Raw genomic sequence first — 16,347 nt, forward strand, 5'->3', positions numbered from 1 at the left:
GGGCCCAGCCAGCCTGCCTACCCTGGCTCCGAAACCAGGGAACCCCACAATGGGGGAGGCTCACTGAGGGTCCGAGCATACCCTCCCCCACCTTGCCAGCCTTTGCACCCTGTGCCCTCGGCCACAGTTCTGCAGTCCAGCCCTGCCCCGCCCCCCCCCAGGCCCTCGTAGACTCTGGGCCTGGGCCTGGAGGCTGCACAGGAAGCTTCCTGCCCTTCTTCCCGCCCCCCATCTCCCCGTTTCCTCCCACATTGAGCTTGCCATCTCCGTGTCTGCCACACACTCTGGCCCAAGGCAGGGGCGGGACTGGAGTGACAGGGTCTCTGTCTCGCTGGTATGTGTCTGTCTCTAGTTTCTTGTGCGTGTGTGATCCATGGCCTGTGCTTGTGCTTGCTTCCATCGCTCACTCTGAGAGAGGCCCCCGTAGGGGGTGACAGTAGGATCAGCCTCGGGTCACATGGTGGTTACTGAGGTGGAAGCGGGGGGCCGAGGTTCAGGGGTCCCCCCCTTGAGAGCTGAATGGTCTGGAAGGTGGGAAGGGATGCTGTGAATGATGGGGGCTGGGCAGCTGGCCAGGGCCAGACAGGAAGGATGTGAAACTTGCCCTCCCTTCCCAACCCTTAGGCTCTAGATTTCCAGAAAGGAGGCCTGCCTTCTCCTCGGCCACTTCTGTCCCTCGCGTCCCAGCCCCGCTGTCCCCTTTGGCCCCCAGCCGTGTCAGTCCTTGTGGTGAATGGGGTTCACTCAGTTGTGTGGCCATCTTGGCTTCTCAGCCCAACTCCTCCCCAGAGCAGGCCAGGGCAGCGGTGCTTTTAGATTCATGAGAGTTCCCCATGTGACAGAAAGACTGCAAGGACCTCACAGTAGAGGACAAGGGACAGTCTGCAGCCTCTGCCCAGGGGCCACAGGGGAGGACGGTGCTGTCAGCCAGCTACAAGCTTACCAAGGAGCCATTCGCTCTTGGAAGAGCTCCAGGGTGGTGAGAGCTGCAGGCACCCCCCCCAGCCAGCATGCAAAGGCATTTCTGCTGGGAGGCCCACTTGACGTGCAGCTCCTCAGGGCAGGGTGTCGGGGGCCAGAAGAACACTGATCACCAGGAAGCCTCTTGACCCCACCATGCGCCTTCCTAGCTGTTGGGCTTGAAATAAGCATTGGTGTGCCCCAGACCCGCGCAGTGGCCTAGGTGCATTTGGGGACAGCCAGCACTGTTCGTTTCCCCTGTTTGGGCCAGGACCCTGAGAGGCAGACAGAGGGCAAGCAAACAGGCGTGGGGGTGCCCCTGCGTTCCTCACCCAGCCCCTCAGCCACAACCTCATCTGGGCTTCTGTGCTTCTTTTCCAGCTCCTTCCAGAACTCACAAATCCTGACGAGCTCCTCTCGTACCTGGACCCCCCCGACCTGCCAAGCAATAGTAACGATGACCTTCTGTCCCTCTTTGAGAACAACTGAAGCCCACCCTCTGTCGGGGCCATCCCTCCACTCTGCCCCTTTCCTGTCTGTCCCACACACACTTTCCCGCTGGGAGCCCGTGTCCTCAGACAGCCCCTGCTGCAGCCTTCTCAGAGCAGAGGGGCGGGAGGGTGCACTGAAGGCTGTGTGGGTCTGGAGCCCATGCCCAGAGCAGGCCCCGAAGATGACCCTCATGATGGAGAGCCAACCGGTGAGGGCATACACTGATGATGGTTCCTGGCCCCTCTGTGCTGATTCCAAACCACCCTTCAGTGGCCCCCAGGTTCTTCCAGTTGCAAAACTGTAACCCTGCCTCCCTGCTTCCTGGCCAGAACCTCCTTCAAGTGACTGAGCCTGAGAAAAGGACCCCCCAACACCCAGGCGGCCCTGAGCCTTGAAGGAGCAGCGACAGTTGGCTGCAGTGAGAGCAGCCCGCCCACCACCACCACCACCCACCACAGAAAAGCACAAGCCTCTGGGAAAGAACTCTCTTAGGGGCCAAGGTCGTCACTTTGACCCCTGACCTCTAAGCCAAGATACCCTGTAAACACTCTCTCAGAAAGCAGAAAAAAAGGACAAGATTCTGTGTTTGAGAGAGGGTGTGCCATTCCTGCTCGGGGACTGGTGGGCAAAGGGGTCAGGGCCTCCTCAGAGCCAGGATGATGCAGCAGGTGGCGACCTTTGGACTTGGGCCTGGGCCCAGCCTTGGGGGGCAGAGAGCCAGTACCCAGCTGAAATTATCGTTCTTAGTTGGGGGGTGGGGGGGCAGGGGAATGCCACCAGGTGGAGTCGATAGGAATGGCAACTTAAAACTTTGCTCCAAGCCCCTCCCTGTTTTTAAACAATTTAAAGCTATGAAGGCATCTGGAGAAAAAGGAAGATTGGACTTGGACAGCAAGCAAACCATTTCTCTCCGTGTGTTCTGTTTCCTCCCTCCCTGCCCACCTCTCCCAGACTGTTACACGGGACACCCACTTCCCTCTGTACTGGTTCCCCTTTGTCCCCCCAGATGACAAGGTGGGATGGTGGAAAGGCATAGGAGATCCCTGGTACCAGTATATCTCCAGCCCCTTTGTCCATCTGTCCCTGTGCTCAAGGCTGGCCATGTGTGCCGGGATGTACCCACAAGCATCGAGGGGTGTTGCTGTGGCTGCGTCAGAGGCCCACTTGGCTGCTAGCCTCTCATTCCCTGTGTCCCTCTGATAGCTCGCTCACCCCACACTCCTGCTCTAAAACAGAAGCAGACCCTGGTTTTCCCACCACCGCTTCGTTCCATCCAGCTTACTGCTCTCCGGGTCTCCCGGGTAGCTTGTGCACCTCTTTTGTTTCAGGCTCCCCTGCTCCCCTAAGCCACGTGGCCTGGGATGCTGCTGAGCCTTCAGGTCACTTGGGTTACATCTGTAAATTTGTTGCGCCCCTCCCTGCTGCTGCCTGGGGCCCTCCCCTGCTCTCCTGGCCACCATCTGTGTTCTCAGTCTCCGTCTCCCTCTCTGGCGGGTGGTCCCCAGCACTCCTCTGGATTTGACTGGGACAGTGGCCCCAGCTGTTGATTTCCAGTCACTGTACCAGACAGCCAGCACAAGGTTTTCTGTAGGAAAGCTGCCATTGTCCGTCCCCCCGCCTTTTTTCCTTTGTCCCGTTGTCAAGGTTTTTTCAAACAGTGTGGTGTTCAGTATGCAAATCAATTATTTTAAGAATTGCTTTTGTAAATATCTTTGTGAATATTTTAGTATTGTCTTTGATAATATTCAACATTTTCATGACCTGGTTATAGCCTTTGCTGGTGTTTTTAAAATACCTTGACTCAATGACAAAGACCGAGTCTTTTTTTAAAAAAAAAAAACAAGAAACAAAAACAAAAAGCAACCAGGGCTATTTGTACAGATGAAGGGACAAAGCATGGGTGGCTGTACTGTGAGTTAGACGACCAGGCCTCCCACTGTTCAGAGCCATCCCAGTCGTCTGGTGGGGACAAGATGGCGCCAGGCAGCATGTGGCTGTCCCTGCCCAGTGGCTGACAGCCTCGGCAGGTAGCCACACTGTGTTGGGCCATGTGGGGATGTTCTGCTCCAGACAGACTTACAGATGCCTTCCTTAGAAGTTCCTGCTTCCTGCCGTGCTACTTTCCCCCCCAGGGAGGCCTGGGATTCGTTCTGGTTCTTATCGGGGTGTCCCCACCCTGCTCATCGACCTGTCCACAACTTTCTAGTGCAGAGAGGGTCAGTATGCTCCCCACAGCCCGGGCTCCAGGCACCTCCCTCAGCCATCTGTGTGGAAACCCTGGTCTCAACACCTGAGGGGTTCCCTGGATCCCTTTCCAGGTGAGCCTCCACCAGCAAGTTCAGCAAAGAACTGTCCTGAATCGTGCCTGAAGCCCGTGCTTGGGGGATGTACTCTTCCAGAAAGATTTTGGAGTCAGGCCAGGGAATGAGGGAGGCACAAAGGCATCCGGGGCTGGAGAAGTCCCAGCTGGCGACAGATTCAGATGACAACAGCCTCCCCAGTCGGGCATTTCTGAACTTGGGAGATGCTTCCCTGAACCTTTTGGATGACTACTTTGGAGCCATAAGTAACCTCAGCAAACACGAGGCCTCCACAACAAGCCACTTCTCCATGACAGGCATCCACCCAGGCCATAGGCACGTTTCTGCTGCCACTCCACAAGATGGACAGGGCGCCACCTGGCAGGCAGGAAAGCCCAAGTGCAGGCAATCACCCCTTCTTGGTTTGAAGCTTTACCCATGTATCCTGTTCCCTGTAGCCATTTTATTTTTTAAGAAACTTCTAATACTTTCTCCCTAATGGAAGCCCTAACCCCCCAGAGAGCTACATGTCTGCTCGGCCTGACCCATCCAGATAGGGCAATGTCAGCAGCAGCGACTCAAGGGACGTGTGTATATATGTAAATGAGAAATAGAGACATGTTAACAGATGCATTCATTTCCCTTGGAATGTGTATTGTTTTTATTTTACAAAACAAAAAAAAAAGGCTTGGAACTCCATCTTAACGTGGAAAAACTAGATCCTGTTTGTTAGCGTTTGTGAGGTCTCTCCGCATCTGTCTCACTCATGTAATATACTCTGACCCTGTGTGGAAAGGAATTTTTGTTCTGTTTTGTTTTTATTTTACCTACATGTACTATTTAGCTTCAGTGTACTAGTCCTGCCACCTGTGTATTTTTAGGGTGCTATGGAAATAATGAAAAGAAACGGGGATTTCAGAAGAAAATTGTAACCAAATTCATACTTTGTATAATTTTTGATATCATGATCGCAGATGATTCACACGTACACACATAAACACACCCACAGTGCAGCCTGAAGTAACTCCCACAGAAATTGTCATCGTCTTTGTACATCTATGTACAATGCAATCATTTCATACTTTAAACTGGTCAGAAAAGTAATTGTGATTTCTAGTCTTGCAAAGCTGTATGTAGTTAGATGATGTGACAACCTCTAATATTTATCTAATAAATATGTATTCAGATGAAACCTGTATATTAGGTGTTCATGTGGTTATTTTGTATTTAAAGATCAAATTATTTGACTATTGCTAGACATTTCTATACTCTGTTGTAACACTGAGGTATCTCATTTGCCCATGTTAATTTTTTTCTAAATAAATGGACAAAAACGAAGGTTTGGCGAATTAGCTATTTTGTGAATGTTAAGGAGTGGTTTGGGTGTTTTTGTTTTTGCTTTTAAACCACCACCCCTGCCTGATCACCTGCAAAAAAAAAAAAAAGGAAGGAAAGAAAAAGGAGCCCCTGCTGTAGGTAGGGACCCTGCAACCTGGGGCCAAGTGAGAGTGTTCCAAGCCCAGTGCCCTCGCCTCCTGGTGGGACCCTGGTCTCCAGCAGGCCCTGGCCCTGGCGGTGGAACCCTGTGTGGCACGCCGGAGACTCGGAGTGTGTGCAATGCTGCCCAGCCTGGGAGCAAGCACCTGTGGGTTTTCTAGGCGTAAGGAACAGGAACCTATTCCTCCCGTTAATCCCCAGAGGGCGCTGTCCTAAACATTCCGGAAGGAGGAACTAGAAGCGCAGGCTGAACCGAGCCTGGCATGTTACTCAGCTGCTCTCCCTGTTGGCTGTCTCTACATCCCTGCCTTCTCTCCGGCTATCCCACTTCTTAGCATCCCTGCCCCCCTCCCCTTTAAGGGGGTCTTGGGTATTTTTCTGTGACCACTTTACAGGGGGTTCTCTTGCTCCAGCCCCTACCCAGGCCACAGCCCTGTCCAGTTCTTACAGCCTCAGCACCCTACACAAACCGACGGCCCTTCCTATGCCTCATTAAAGTTCAGGGAAGTGAATCTGACTTTCAGAGCCCACAGCCAGTCGCCACCCATCTCCCACTTAGCTCTGGCTTCCTGTGATAGGAAAAAAAAAAATGTGGCTGCTGTGGTCTTCCCTCTCGAGGTACTGGGTGAGGGCAGGGCCAAAGAAGGAAGTGGGGGCCGGTAGGCACCCCAAAATATATCCCTTGGAGTGAGTGTGGGCATGTGTGTCAGGAGAGTGTGAGGGGGGGGTGTATGTGCAGGAGCTCACCAGGGTGAGGGATGTATGGTCGCATCAGTGATGGAAATGCCTGTGGCAATCGGGTGCTTAGAATTCCCCGCCTCTGGGGCTTCCCCAAGGTGGACAGTTTCTCTTTTTTGGTGGAAGGTGGAGGGGAGAAGGAACATTTACATTACAGATGGAATCCTGGTCACTGATAAACTGCAGACACTGTCTTCTGCCAGCATCACCAGGGTAGGAAGCGTTTTCTCTGAGAAGAGACATTCCTGGGGCGGGGCATCAGGGAGATCTTCCTTAAAGGGGGCACCACTACTCCCTGTTGCCTTAGAGCAGTGCTTCTCCACCACCTGTTGATGAATGACCCGTGAAATCAGTTTGGTCGGTTGTGACCAGCACTTGCAAATGATATAGGTTAGAATAAAGAAGAAACATCAAAGAGCACCCTACAAAATAAGGGTGAGGATTGCATCGTAAAACTTGCGTTGCAGGGCTGGCCAAGTGGCGCGTTGGTTAAGAGTTGGCTTCGGACACCAGTTCTGAGTAGCAGGGCCCCGGTTTGGATCCCAAATGAGGGCCAGTGACGCTGCACCATCTACAGCTAAGATTGTGAACAACAGCTCGACCTGGAGCTGGGCTGCCGAGAGTCGCCGGCGACAGCCTAGGCTGCAGTGGGGCTAGCTGGCAGCTGGCGTGCGCTTTCGTGAGCTGCCGTGAGCGCTGGGAGTGGCCGTCCAATGGCCGGCGAGCAGCTGCCTCACCCAGGAAGAGCACAATGATAATACCAACATGGTCCGGTGAAGCGACATCCTCCACAACGAGACTGAAGAACAAAAGAACTTGTCTGTTCCCCTTCCCCGATTCCTAATGCTGTTCCTATCCCCTAATTCCCCAATAAAATCTTAAAAAAAAAACAAAAACTTTTGTTGCATATGTGTGTGCTGAATCATGATGTAAAATTAATTCTTACTTGTGGGCTGTGGTTAAAAAAAGTTTGACTGTCATTGCCTGAACGGCAGGAAGTGGGCAGGGGGCTGGGCAGAGAGAGGCAGTATGCTCCCTTAACTTCACAATAAGCAAATCTTCCTGGTGTTCTAGCTTTAGAGACTGAAACCAGCGATGCAGCTCAATACTAGCCTGTGGCTACCTTGCAAGGCTGCATGGAGACCCTGCTGTCCACACCACTGACTCCTCCTGAGACCTTTACTTCCTCCTGTGTGCCTGAAATGAGAAAACTCCTCGGGAAAAGCCCAGCTGAGGGCCTGGCTCAGAGCAGCTTGGTGTTCAGCACCTCCCCTGCTGCCAATCCCCCCGACCTGGGAACAACATATCACATCCTCCAGCCATTGAGTTATCTTGGGTTGTTGTTCTTCCCAACTCACCCCACAAAGCGTCTACCCTGAATCTAATAACTGTCCCTCCACAGAAGGCCATAGGATATTGTTGGGGAAAGTCATTCCACCCAACAGATGGATGCCCGGACAAATCAGCGTCTTCAGCCTCACTGAGACCTCAAGGAGATCTCAGGGCATGGTCTCCCTGCCCAACCACCCGTTTCCTTTGTCTTTTCCTCCAGCCTCCTGCTCAACCATGCCCACCTCACTCTAAGCAGGTTATCCAACCATCCCACAAACCCTACTAACTCCCCCACTCACCCACAAACCTACCTCTGTCCTCCCGTAGCCTTATCTTCTTCTGCCCAGGCCCACAGGATGTGGTGTCCCTTCCCCGGTCAGGGCCAGCCCCTCCCCAGTCCCTGACACCATCATCTCTTCTGGGAGGGACTTCACTCCATCAGCCAGCCCCTTTCCTGTACAGCCCCTCACCCCTCCCCAGCTCTGGAGCCTTGGGCCCTGGCACTGTGAGGTCTAACAGCATGCATCCCCAGGCTCTGCTCCTTCTCAGGCAGACTTCTTGGTTGAGAAAACTGCCTATGCTCACTGTCTTTCCTTGATCACTCGTCATCCAAGATGCCCAGAGGCCTATGTCTCTGAAGTTCTCTGAGACTTCTCTTGCAAGTTCACCTATGACCTCTTGGTTACTAACATCCATGCTGCTTTTAGAGACTGGACCTCACAGCTGCCTTTGACTACTCCGTTTCTTCCTTGAAACTCTCTTCTCTTGGGTTCCATGACAACCCCCTCTTTTGGGTCTTTGGTTCTCTTTGAGTCCCTCTGACTATGCCTTTTTTGTCACCTTCACGGATTCCTGTAGTAATTAAGTACTGTGGAGCTCTTTACCAGCTGGCACACATCCCTCCGCTGCTAAAGGTATTGGTTGCCAGCAGCTCACAACTTCTCTTCACAGAGGCGCATGCATGCACACATTCACCCTTACCTGGAGGCCCACAGCCTAAAGGCCATTAGAGGACAGCTCTGCTGCTGTTTGGTTCCAGAGTCTTCCCTGTGGACCAGGTCGGAGCTGGACTTCACCCGAGGCCACATGCTCGCTCGACTTTCCCCTTCCCTGTTATGTCTCCCTCCCTCCCTAATCTCAGGTTTCTCCTTAGAGCACTGCCTAATAAATCACAGGAAACTGAAGGCCTGTCTCAAACTCCGCTCCTGGGAACCAGATGAAGACAACAGGTGCCGGTTATAGGCGGGGTGGCAGCCCCTGAGAATGAAATACTGGAGGCAGATCACTGACAGGTGGGAAAAGGTCCCATCACTGGGGATAGTCACCGGCATGGGGTAGCCATGCATCTGCTATGACATTCACCTGCAGTGAACTGGGATGACACACAGGTGAGAGGGCTATGCCAGCTGGTGCAGTGTCTCTGGCATTTGAGAGGTAGGAGAAAAGGCTAACTATTAAGACTATGGAATTGAGTAGCTATTGCTAAGTGTCGCTGATTCATTAAAGGAAATTACAGTCCCAGATCTCAATCAGTGATTTAAAACAAAGCGTGAGAGTTCAAGAAAACCTCTTGGCAGGAAGCATTAAAACACGCTTATCTTCTGCAGCTGGAGGGCAGAGTGAAGACCACCAAGGACTTCATCGTAAGAATGCAGAGCCTCAGAAATCGCTGAATATTCTGTCAAGGCAGGTCCCCTAAAGCAAAATCAGTGTCCTGGTGAGACCCCAAGAACTGGGATGGCACCAGCTGCACCAACACCTCCCCCTTGGCAAATATCTATTTTCACATAGACAGTTTGTTATATTGGGTTGCCGGAAAAGTCATGATGCATTTGTGCAACGAAAAACATAGAAAAAATACGTCATGACTTTTCCGACAACCCAATAACTGGCTGACAGAGCGTGACTCAGAGCGGAGGCAACTTGGCTATGTGGGCACAAGCCACAGGTGGACTTAGCCTGCACTGCAGTTCCAGCCCAGGGGAGGCCCTGAGGGACTGTGTTGAGGGGGAGTTTTTCCAGTAAGCAGAGAGTGGGCAGTGCACCTGGTCATCTACTTGGCATGGAGAGAGAAGTGCCCTGAGAAAAGAATATACACACACCTGTGGGCGACGGCAAATGGCTTAGCTTAGCTAGTTGGTCAGAGGCCTGGAAAGAGCAGGGTTAGACAAGCAGGGACAGGAGGGGCGGGAAGGAAGCATGTGGATAGATTGCCCCTGTCCTGGAATGCCACACTAGACTTCTGGAAGCGCCTGCCCACCCATACCCTCCTACCCTGGAAACTGCCAGCTACAGCTGCTGAAGGGCGGCCATGTTTAACCGCCCAGACCAGGATGGACACATGACCCATAGGTGGCCAGTGGCCAATCATATTTTCTCCCTCACTCAAGAATTTGGCCTGAGATGTAAAGACTGCAGGATGGCCTACCTGTGGCCCCAGTTGGGCCAGAAGCCTGGCCTCCTGTCTGAACGCTTCCTGCTCCTAAAGGCTGCTGTTAGGCTCCATCTTTGCCTGGGACTTATTCCCTCCCCTCTGGACTACATGTCTACTTGTTCCTTCATATGAATTTTCTGATATCCAAAGTCAAGTCTTCTGTCCCCAGTCACTAGACCAAAAGGAGATGTCTCACTTTTAATTACAATGGAAATACATGTTAAACAAAGATAAGGCCCCAGCTTCGGTGGGTTTGAGAGACTCTGAGGTCCCACCAGGGGCCCTCTCTCCCTATGACTACTGTTCACTGTCCAGGACCCAGTGTCATTCCTGCAAGGCCAGGAGCGCTGCTGGTGAGGAAGCACACAGGCCCGCAGGCTTTGCCCTTGGCAGCAACCCAGACTTTGTCTTCAGGTTTTTTTGTAGTCGGACACTCAAGGCGGCTCCCGGCTCTTGGAGTGGACATTTAATGTCGTGCTGACCCAGCACCCCTTCCTTCTTCTGGGCACAGTCCTAGCTTCTTTTTGGGAATCACTCTGCTCCTCTTTCTGTCTCTCTCTGATATGTGAGCTGGGCTATGCTGCTGTAATAGATAAACACTGAACAATCGGTGGCTTAATGCAATGATCGTGTCACAGCTCAATGTGCATGTTCCTGGATGGGCACTGTCTGTGTGGTCACTTAGAAACTCAGGTTCTTCTCATCTTGTAGCTCCGCCCACCTCTAGCTCCTAGGGTACTCTACATTTGGCGGACAGATGGGGAAAGACAACGGGTGCACCATAGGGAGTGAGTTTGTGGGCCAGGCCTACGTCATTGACTGGAGCTCAATCACAAGGCTACACCTAAGTGCAAACGTAGCAGGAAAGGAGCTCAGAGAGAAGAGAAATGTAGTCTCACTACTTTAGACCAGAAGAGAGACTCCTAGGGAAGCATTCTGATCAGTCGGTCCAGCTGAATTCTGGGCCTGCTTCCTGGAATAGTCATGGGGGACTGGAAGGCAAGGTTGAGTCAGTTTGCATGGATTTGATGAATACTTAGCCAGGTAACTTTTCCTGCATGACAAATAGCTATTTATTAATGGCTTAAAACTGTTTATTTTGCCCATGAGTCTGTGGGTTGAGTGAGCAGTCCTGCTGATCTGGGTCAGGCTCATCTAATCTGAGTTGGTTGGCTCATATGTCTGCAATCAGTGGGCGGGTTAGTTTAGAATGGCCTCACTCATATATTTGGTAGTTAGCGTACAGTCAACTGGGGTTGATGGAGTAATTGGGCCATATGTATCTCACCACCCATCAGGCTGGTCTGTGCTTCTTCAAATGGTGATAGCGGATTCTGAGAGATATAAAGGAAGTACACAAGTCTTCTTAAAGCCCAGAATTGATACAATATCACTTCTACCTCATTCCATTTGTCAAAGCAAGTCACAAAGCCAGCCCAGATTCAAAGCACAGGGAAATGGACTCTACCTCTTGATAAGGAGAGCTTTGGCGTCACATTGCAAAGAGGTACGAGTAGAGGGAGGACACTGCAGGGTACATAGCTGCAAACTACAACAGCCAATTTCTGCTACATGGTTCCATGGACGCTGACACACCCTACTTTCCAGTCTACAATGACTGATTTGGAGGCAAGCCCAGAACCAACCCAGCTGGACCAATCAGAATCTTTCCCTAGGATTTTTCACTCTGGTGCTAGATGGAGAAACTATTTTCTTCTGGCCGTGAAGGGTGTGAGCTTGGAAGTACCTTGTTGTCATGTCTCAGGTCATACAGAGAAGGAGGCCTGCAGTTAGAGACCATGAGGCCATTAAAAGGGTAACAGAGAACAGTGACAAAGAGGCAGTAGCACAGAGACCCTAGTTCTCGTATTTCCCAGTCACACCCATGTCTTCAAATTGAGATGTCTCTCCTCCAGTTCTGTGGTCTAGGAAGAAATCCAAGAATTAAATGGCAGTGATTTGGACAGGATACCCTTCATTGTCATTGTTAACAAAAGATATGTGTTGCCATGCAATTCAGAGCAGAGAGGCATGGGAGCTGTTTAAACATCAAGTATCATCAAGGTCACTGTCAGGAAAAAGGTCAAGTTTATGTAAGATGCACAAACATCAATGTCTCTTGTATAGTAGATCTAGGATCCTGCAGCCAGCGTGTATCCAGCTATCTGAAGCTGCCACATGGAGAGACCACATACAAACCAAGAGACGCCCTTGGAGCCCCAGCTGCTCCAGCCCCACCTGTCTGAGTCTTTTCAGCCTAAGTACCAGACATGGGAGAATGGAAGCCTTCAAAATGACCCCAGCTCAACCACCATCTGGCTGAGGCCAGGAGACCCTGAGAGAGAACTGCATAAGTGGGTCCAATCAACCCCCAGATCCATGAGCAGAATCAGTGGTAGTTATTGATTGAAACTGCTGTTCTGGGCTGGTTTGTCACGCAGCCACAGGTCACCAAACCATCAGGGTGAAGGGAATTCATCTTGGCCATGCACGATGTGCTAGACTCGTCATTATTTTAGAAGAGCACAAGCTCAGGAAATGAAGGGATGGGGGTAAACTTTTGCCAACCTCCCCACACATCACCCCCAGGACTGATCTGGACAGGACCCCTGGACGCCACAGTAGTGCAAGGACTCAAGAAGGGCCTGGATTTCGTTGTGGCTTTGGGGAAAGATGAGATGTCCCAGGAGAAGGATAAGAGAGAAAGAGGATGGCGAGAAGAGATGGAGAAAGTGACAGGAGGTGCCTGTGGGCAGCTTTTCAGAGACCTGGAGAGGGTCCCCTCTCCTGTCTGTGGGGACAGCACCCTGATACTAGGATGAGCAATGACTGATTCCTCGTCCCATCCCCAAGGTCTCTGAGACTTTGAAACGTTCACCCAAACCCTTTCAGCACATTCATAGGGGTCCCCCACGTATAAGAAATGCTGGCGGGGGCTGCAGCTCTATGACCAGGAAAGGTCATATACCTGGGTCCAGAGATGTGGCAGCTTCTCCCTCTCTGTGGCCTCTGAGCTGAGCAGGGCACCTGCACCCCAGTGGTGTGCAGATGAAGAAACAGGAGTATATCCTATGAGCCTTCTTTCTCTAAGCACAGGAGGGGGTTGGAAGGAAATACCCTGTCCCAGGGTTCAATCTGGAGGGCTCGGGGCTCAGTGCCCACTGGAAGAGGGAATAGCCCCAGGAACTACTGAGCCTGTTGGTGTAATGGGAACTCCCTGCCCTCCTGCTGCAGCAGAAGAAATGGGGACAGTGACAAGGCTGCAGGCAATCGATCCCACTAGCCCTTGGGGACCTGACCCCAGGCAACCAAAGAGAAACGGGCTGGAGAGGCCCAAGGATGCAAGTTACAGGGCAGTCTCAGATAGTTTGCACTGCGTCCTGAAGACCCTCTTACTGCCAGAATAAACTGGAAGGAGCCATGTACAAAGAGGAGCCAAATGTCTGCAAGGACATGGAGGAGATGTCACCATGAACAGTGCTTTGAGCCACTGTCACCACCTGAGCATTAATCACACCATTAAGGAGACTGCTGCAGGTCCCTTTCCTGTGGCTTCCCTTGTAAATTACATACCTCTTGGGAGAGAAAACACTTTATGCTTAGATGTTTGTGGCTCACCTGGGCCAGGCTGAAAGCGAGGAGGGAGGCTCTGTAGACACACTGCTGCTCCTTGACAATCCTTCCATGTGATGCACCAGCCCCTGGGCCATGCTTGCAGCTAGGCTTAGAATCACTTTCTGGTGTGGGGACACCAATCCTTGGCCCTCAGAGCTGGTCAGGCCACAAGGAACCTACCCAGGGCAGAGAGAAAGAGAAGTCAGTTTCCTGTCGAAGCTCCACAGGCAGCTGTGTGATTTCATGCAATCCAGCTATTATCTTGGGGCTCAGGTACCCCATCTGGGCAGTGGGCATCCTTCCTTCTTATCTCCTCTTCACAACTCCTCCCTTGCTGAGTAGAGGAGGTGAGCAGATGAGACCAGGGCTGCACAAGGAACGTGTACATGGAGGAGTCATCATCCTTGATCTGATGCTCAAGATAGCTAGTCCTAGGTCCCCAGCCCACAGAGCCCCCAACCTTGAGTGGGAGGCACACCCACCATTGACTTGTGAAAGTCTGGAGGGGTTAGTGGTGAAACAGCTGGGCAGGGTGGGGCGGAGGCATAGTCTTCTCGTTTACTAAGAGCTCAGTTAGCATTTGTTCGTGCAAACTGTCACATGCACTCCATGAGGGCTGTGCTCTGCATTTTTTGCTGATGTATGCCCAGTACCTAGAACAGACGCCCACTGACGTACATCAGATGGCTAATAATGACTTGTCAAATGAACGAATGAACGAACAAACAGAAGAGGGTTAAGAGAAGGCTGTCAGGTGAGCTGGACCATAAACAATGAGTCAGAATGAAGTGGAACAACAATAAGAAGAAACAATATGTGCACACACTCAGAGGCATACTGGTATACAGTGCATCTGAAAAGGCCGAATTTCCACTGTGCTTGTAGAAGTGGGTGATGGTGTGGATGAATTTAGGTCTGAGAATCTGGGTCTTTACCTTGAGGACACAAGGGAGTTACAGGGGTTCTCTGTTTAATTAAACATGGTGGGGTTTTTAAAACAGCTTTATGGAGATGCAGTTCACAGACCATATCATTCCTGCATTCAAAGTGTACAATTCAATGGCTTTTAGATATTCACAGAGTTGTGAATCACCACAATCAATTTTAGAACATTTTCATTACCCCTGAAAGAAATCTCATGCCCATTAACTATCATTCCTTAACCTTCCCATCCCCTCAGCCCTGGGTAGGCACTAATATACTTTCTGTCTATATGGATTTGCCTACTCAGGACATTGCATATAAATGAAATTATATAACATGTAGTCATTTGTGACTGCCTTCTTTTTCTTTTCTTTCTTTTTTTGAAGATCTAATTGACTTTATTAAGGATTCATAAATCGGGCAGCATCCATTTATCAACTAGAATGGTGCTCCAAGGAATTGTACTGACTAGAAGGGGGTTTTTTGTTTGTTTCTTAATTTATTTTTTAATTACAGCTAAGATACAATATTATATTAGTTTCAGGTGTACAACATAGTGACTAGATATTTATAAACCTTATGAAATGATCACCCTGATAAGACTAGTACCCATTTGTGACTGGCTTCTTTCACTTAGCATAAAGGTTCACTATATGGTAGGTAGCATGTCTTGATACTTACTTCTTTTTATTACCAAATAATATCCTATTGTATGGATTTACTGCATTGTGTTTATCCATTCATCAGTTGATGGACATTAACTGTTTAGATGTGGTTTAAAAAGATCCTCTGGTGGCTAAAATGAACAAGACTGACGTCAAATGGATGTGGAGCAACTGGAACTCTTGTACGTTACTGGTGGGTATTGGTAACGGTACAGCCACTTTGGGAAAGTTTGGCAATTTCTCATAAAGATAAACACATATTTACTACATACCCTAGCAATTCAGCTTGTGGGTAATTCCTCAAGAGAAATGAAAATATATGTCCACACAAACACTTGTAGCACTTTTCGTAATCGTAAAAACTGAAAACAGCCTACCTGTCCATCAACAGAAAAATAAATAAATTGAGTTAAGTTCATAAAATAGAATCCTATCCAATAAGTTACAAAGGATGGATGAGAGTGAAAAACATTATGTCAGTGAGAGAAGCCAAGCATAAAATAGAATTACTATAAAATTTCATTTTATGTGAAATACAAGAACCTACAAAACTAATCTATGGGGATAGTAGACAGAACAGAGGTTATTTTTGTGCAAGGTGTGTGAGTGGAAGGTCGTTCAAGGGAAGTTTCCTGGGTGATGGGGTTGCTCCATGTCTTGATTGGGGTGTTGGTTGCACAGAGATATACATTTGTCAAAATTCTTCAAACGCTACTTTTAAGATCTATGCATTTATTGAGTGTAAATTTTACTTGAAAGTTAGTGTGGGAGTGGCTCCTCTTGGAAGCATTGAGGAAATTAGACCGAGGGGCTCAGGTTAGAGCACGTGGAGCGGCCTCTTACAGTCTCTAAGGCGAAGGGCTGTGACCTGGACCTAGGGCAGGAGCTGTAGAATGTGGCGAGAGGGTGGATGAGAGGGACACTGGGGAGAAGGACGAGGTGAGTGTGACTCATAGTTTCCTTTCTCTGCACCTGTCATAGGTTAGCTCTCAGCTTGTCCCCACTCCATCCTGTGAGCTTCCTGCCTGGAAGCTTTCTACATCCAGTGCTTGCTGTGCTCTGCTTCTGGTTGTGTGACATGCCCTGCCCTGACTGGAGGCCTCACCAGCTGTCATCTCTGTCAGCGTCTTGTGATGCTCCCTGACTCATGAGAGAAGCAGCACAGATGACTTCAGCTCTGTGAAGTCAACAGAGTGGAGCCCTCAGGCTTTCCAGATGTGCTTGCTGCATTGTGGGAAGGATGGCATGGCCCTGGCCTTGTACCCCCTTTCCCACCAATCCTAACCCCAAAAGTCATCACTATCCTCTCACCACAGATTAGTTTTATCTACTCTTGCAGTCCCTATAGATGGAAACATACAGTATGCACTCTGGCTTTTTTTGGGGGGGG

At 50.4% G+C, this 16,347-nt stretch overlaps 1 protein-coding gene across 8 annotated transcripts in view; it reads left to right on the forward strand.

Moving 5' to 3' along the window:
- ZMIZ1 (zinc finger MIZ-type containing 1) overlaps positions 1-5,090 on the forward strand; it is a 233,806-nt gene extending 228,716 nt beyond the window's left edge. For all 8 annotated transcript variants that reach the window (XM_019626021.1, XM_019626027.1, XM_019626025.1 and 5 more), the window contains one exon: positions 1,342-5,090. In XM_019626021.1, the coding sequence (XP_019481566.1) occupies positions 1,342-1,449 (108 nt within the window). In that variant the 3' untranslated portion in view covers positions 1,450-5,090. The remainder of the gene's footprint in view (positions 1-1,341) is intronic.
- The last annotated feature ends 11,257 nt before the right edge of the window (positions 5,091-16,347 follow it).

This window comes from Hipposideros armiger, unplaced genomic scaffold (assembly GCF_001890085.2).
Source record: "Hipposideros armiger isolate ML-2016 unplaced genomic scaffold, ASM189008v1 scaffold_652, whole genome shotgun sequence".
Taxonomy (NCBI): domain Eukaryota; kingdom Metazoa; phylum Chordata; class Mammalia; order Chiroptera; family Hipposideridae; genus Hipposideros; species Hipposideros armiger.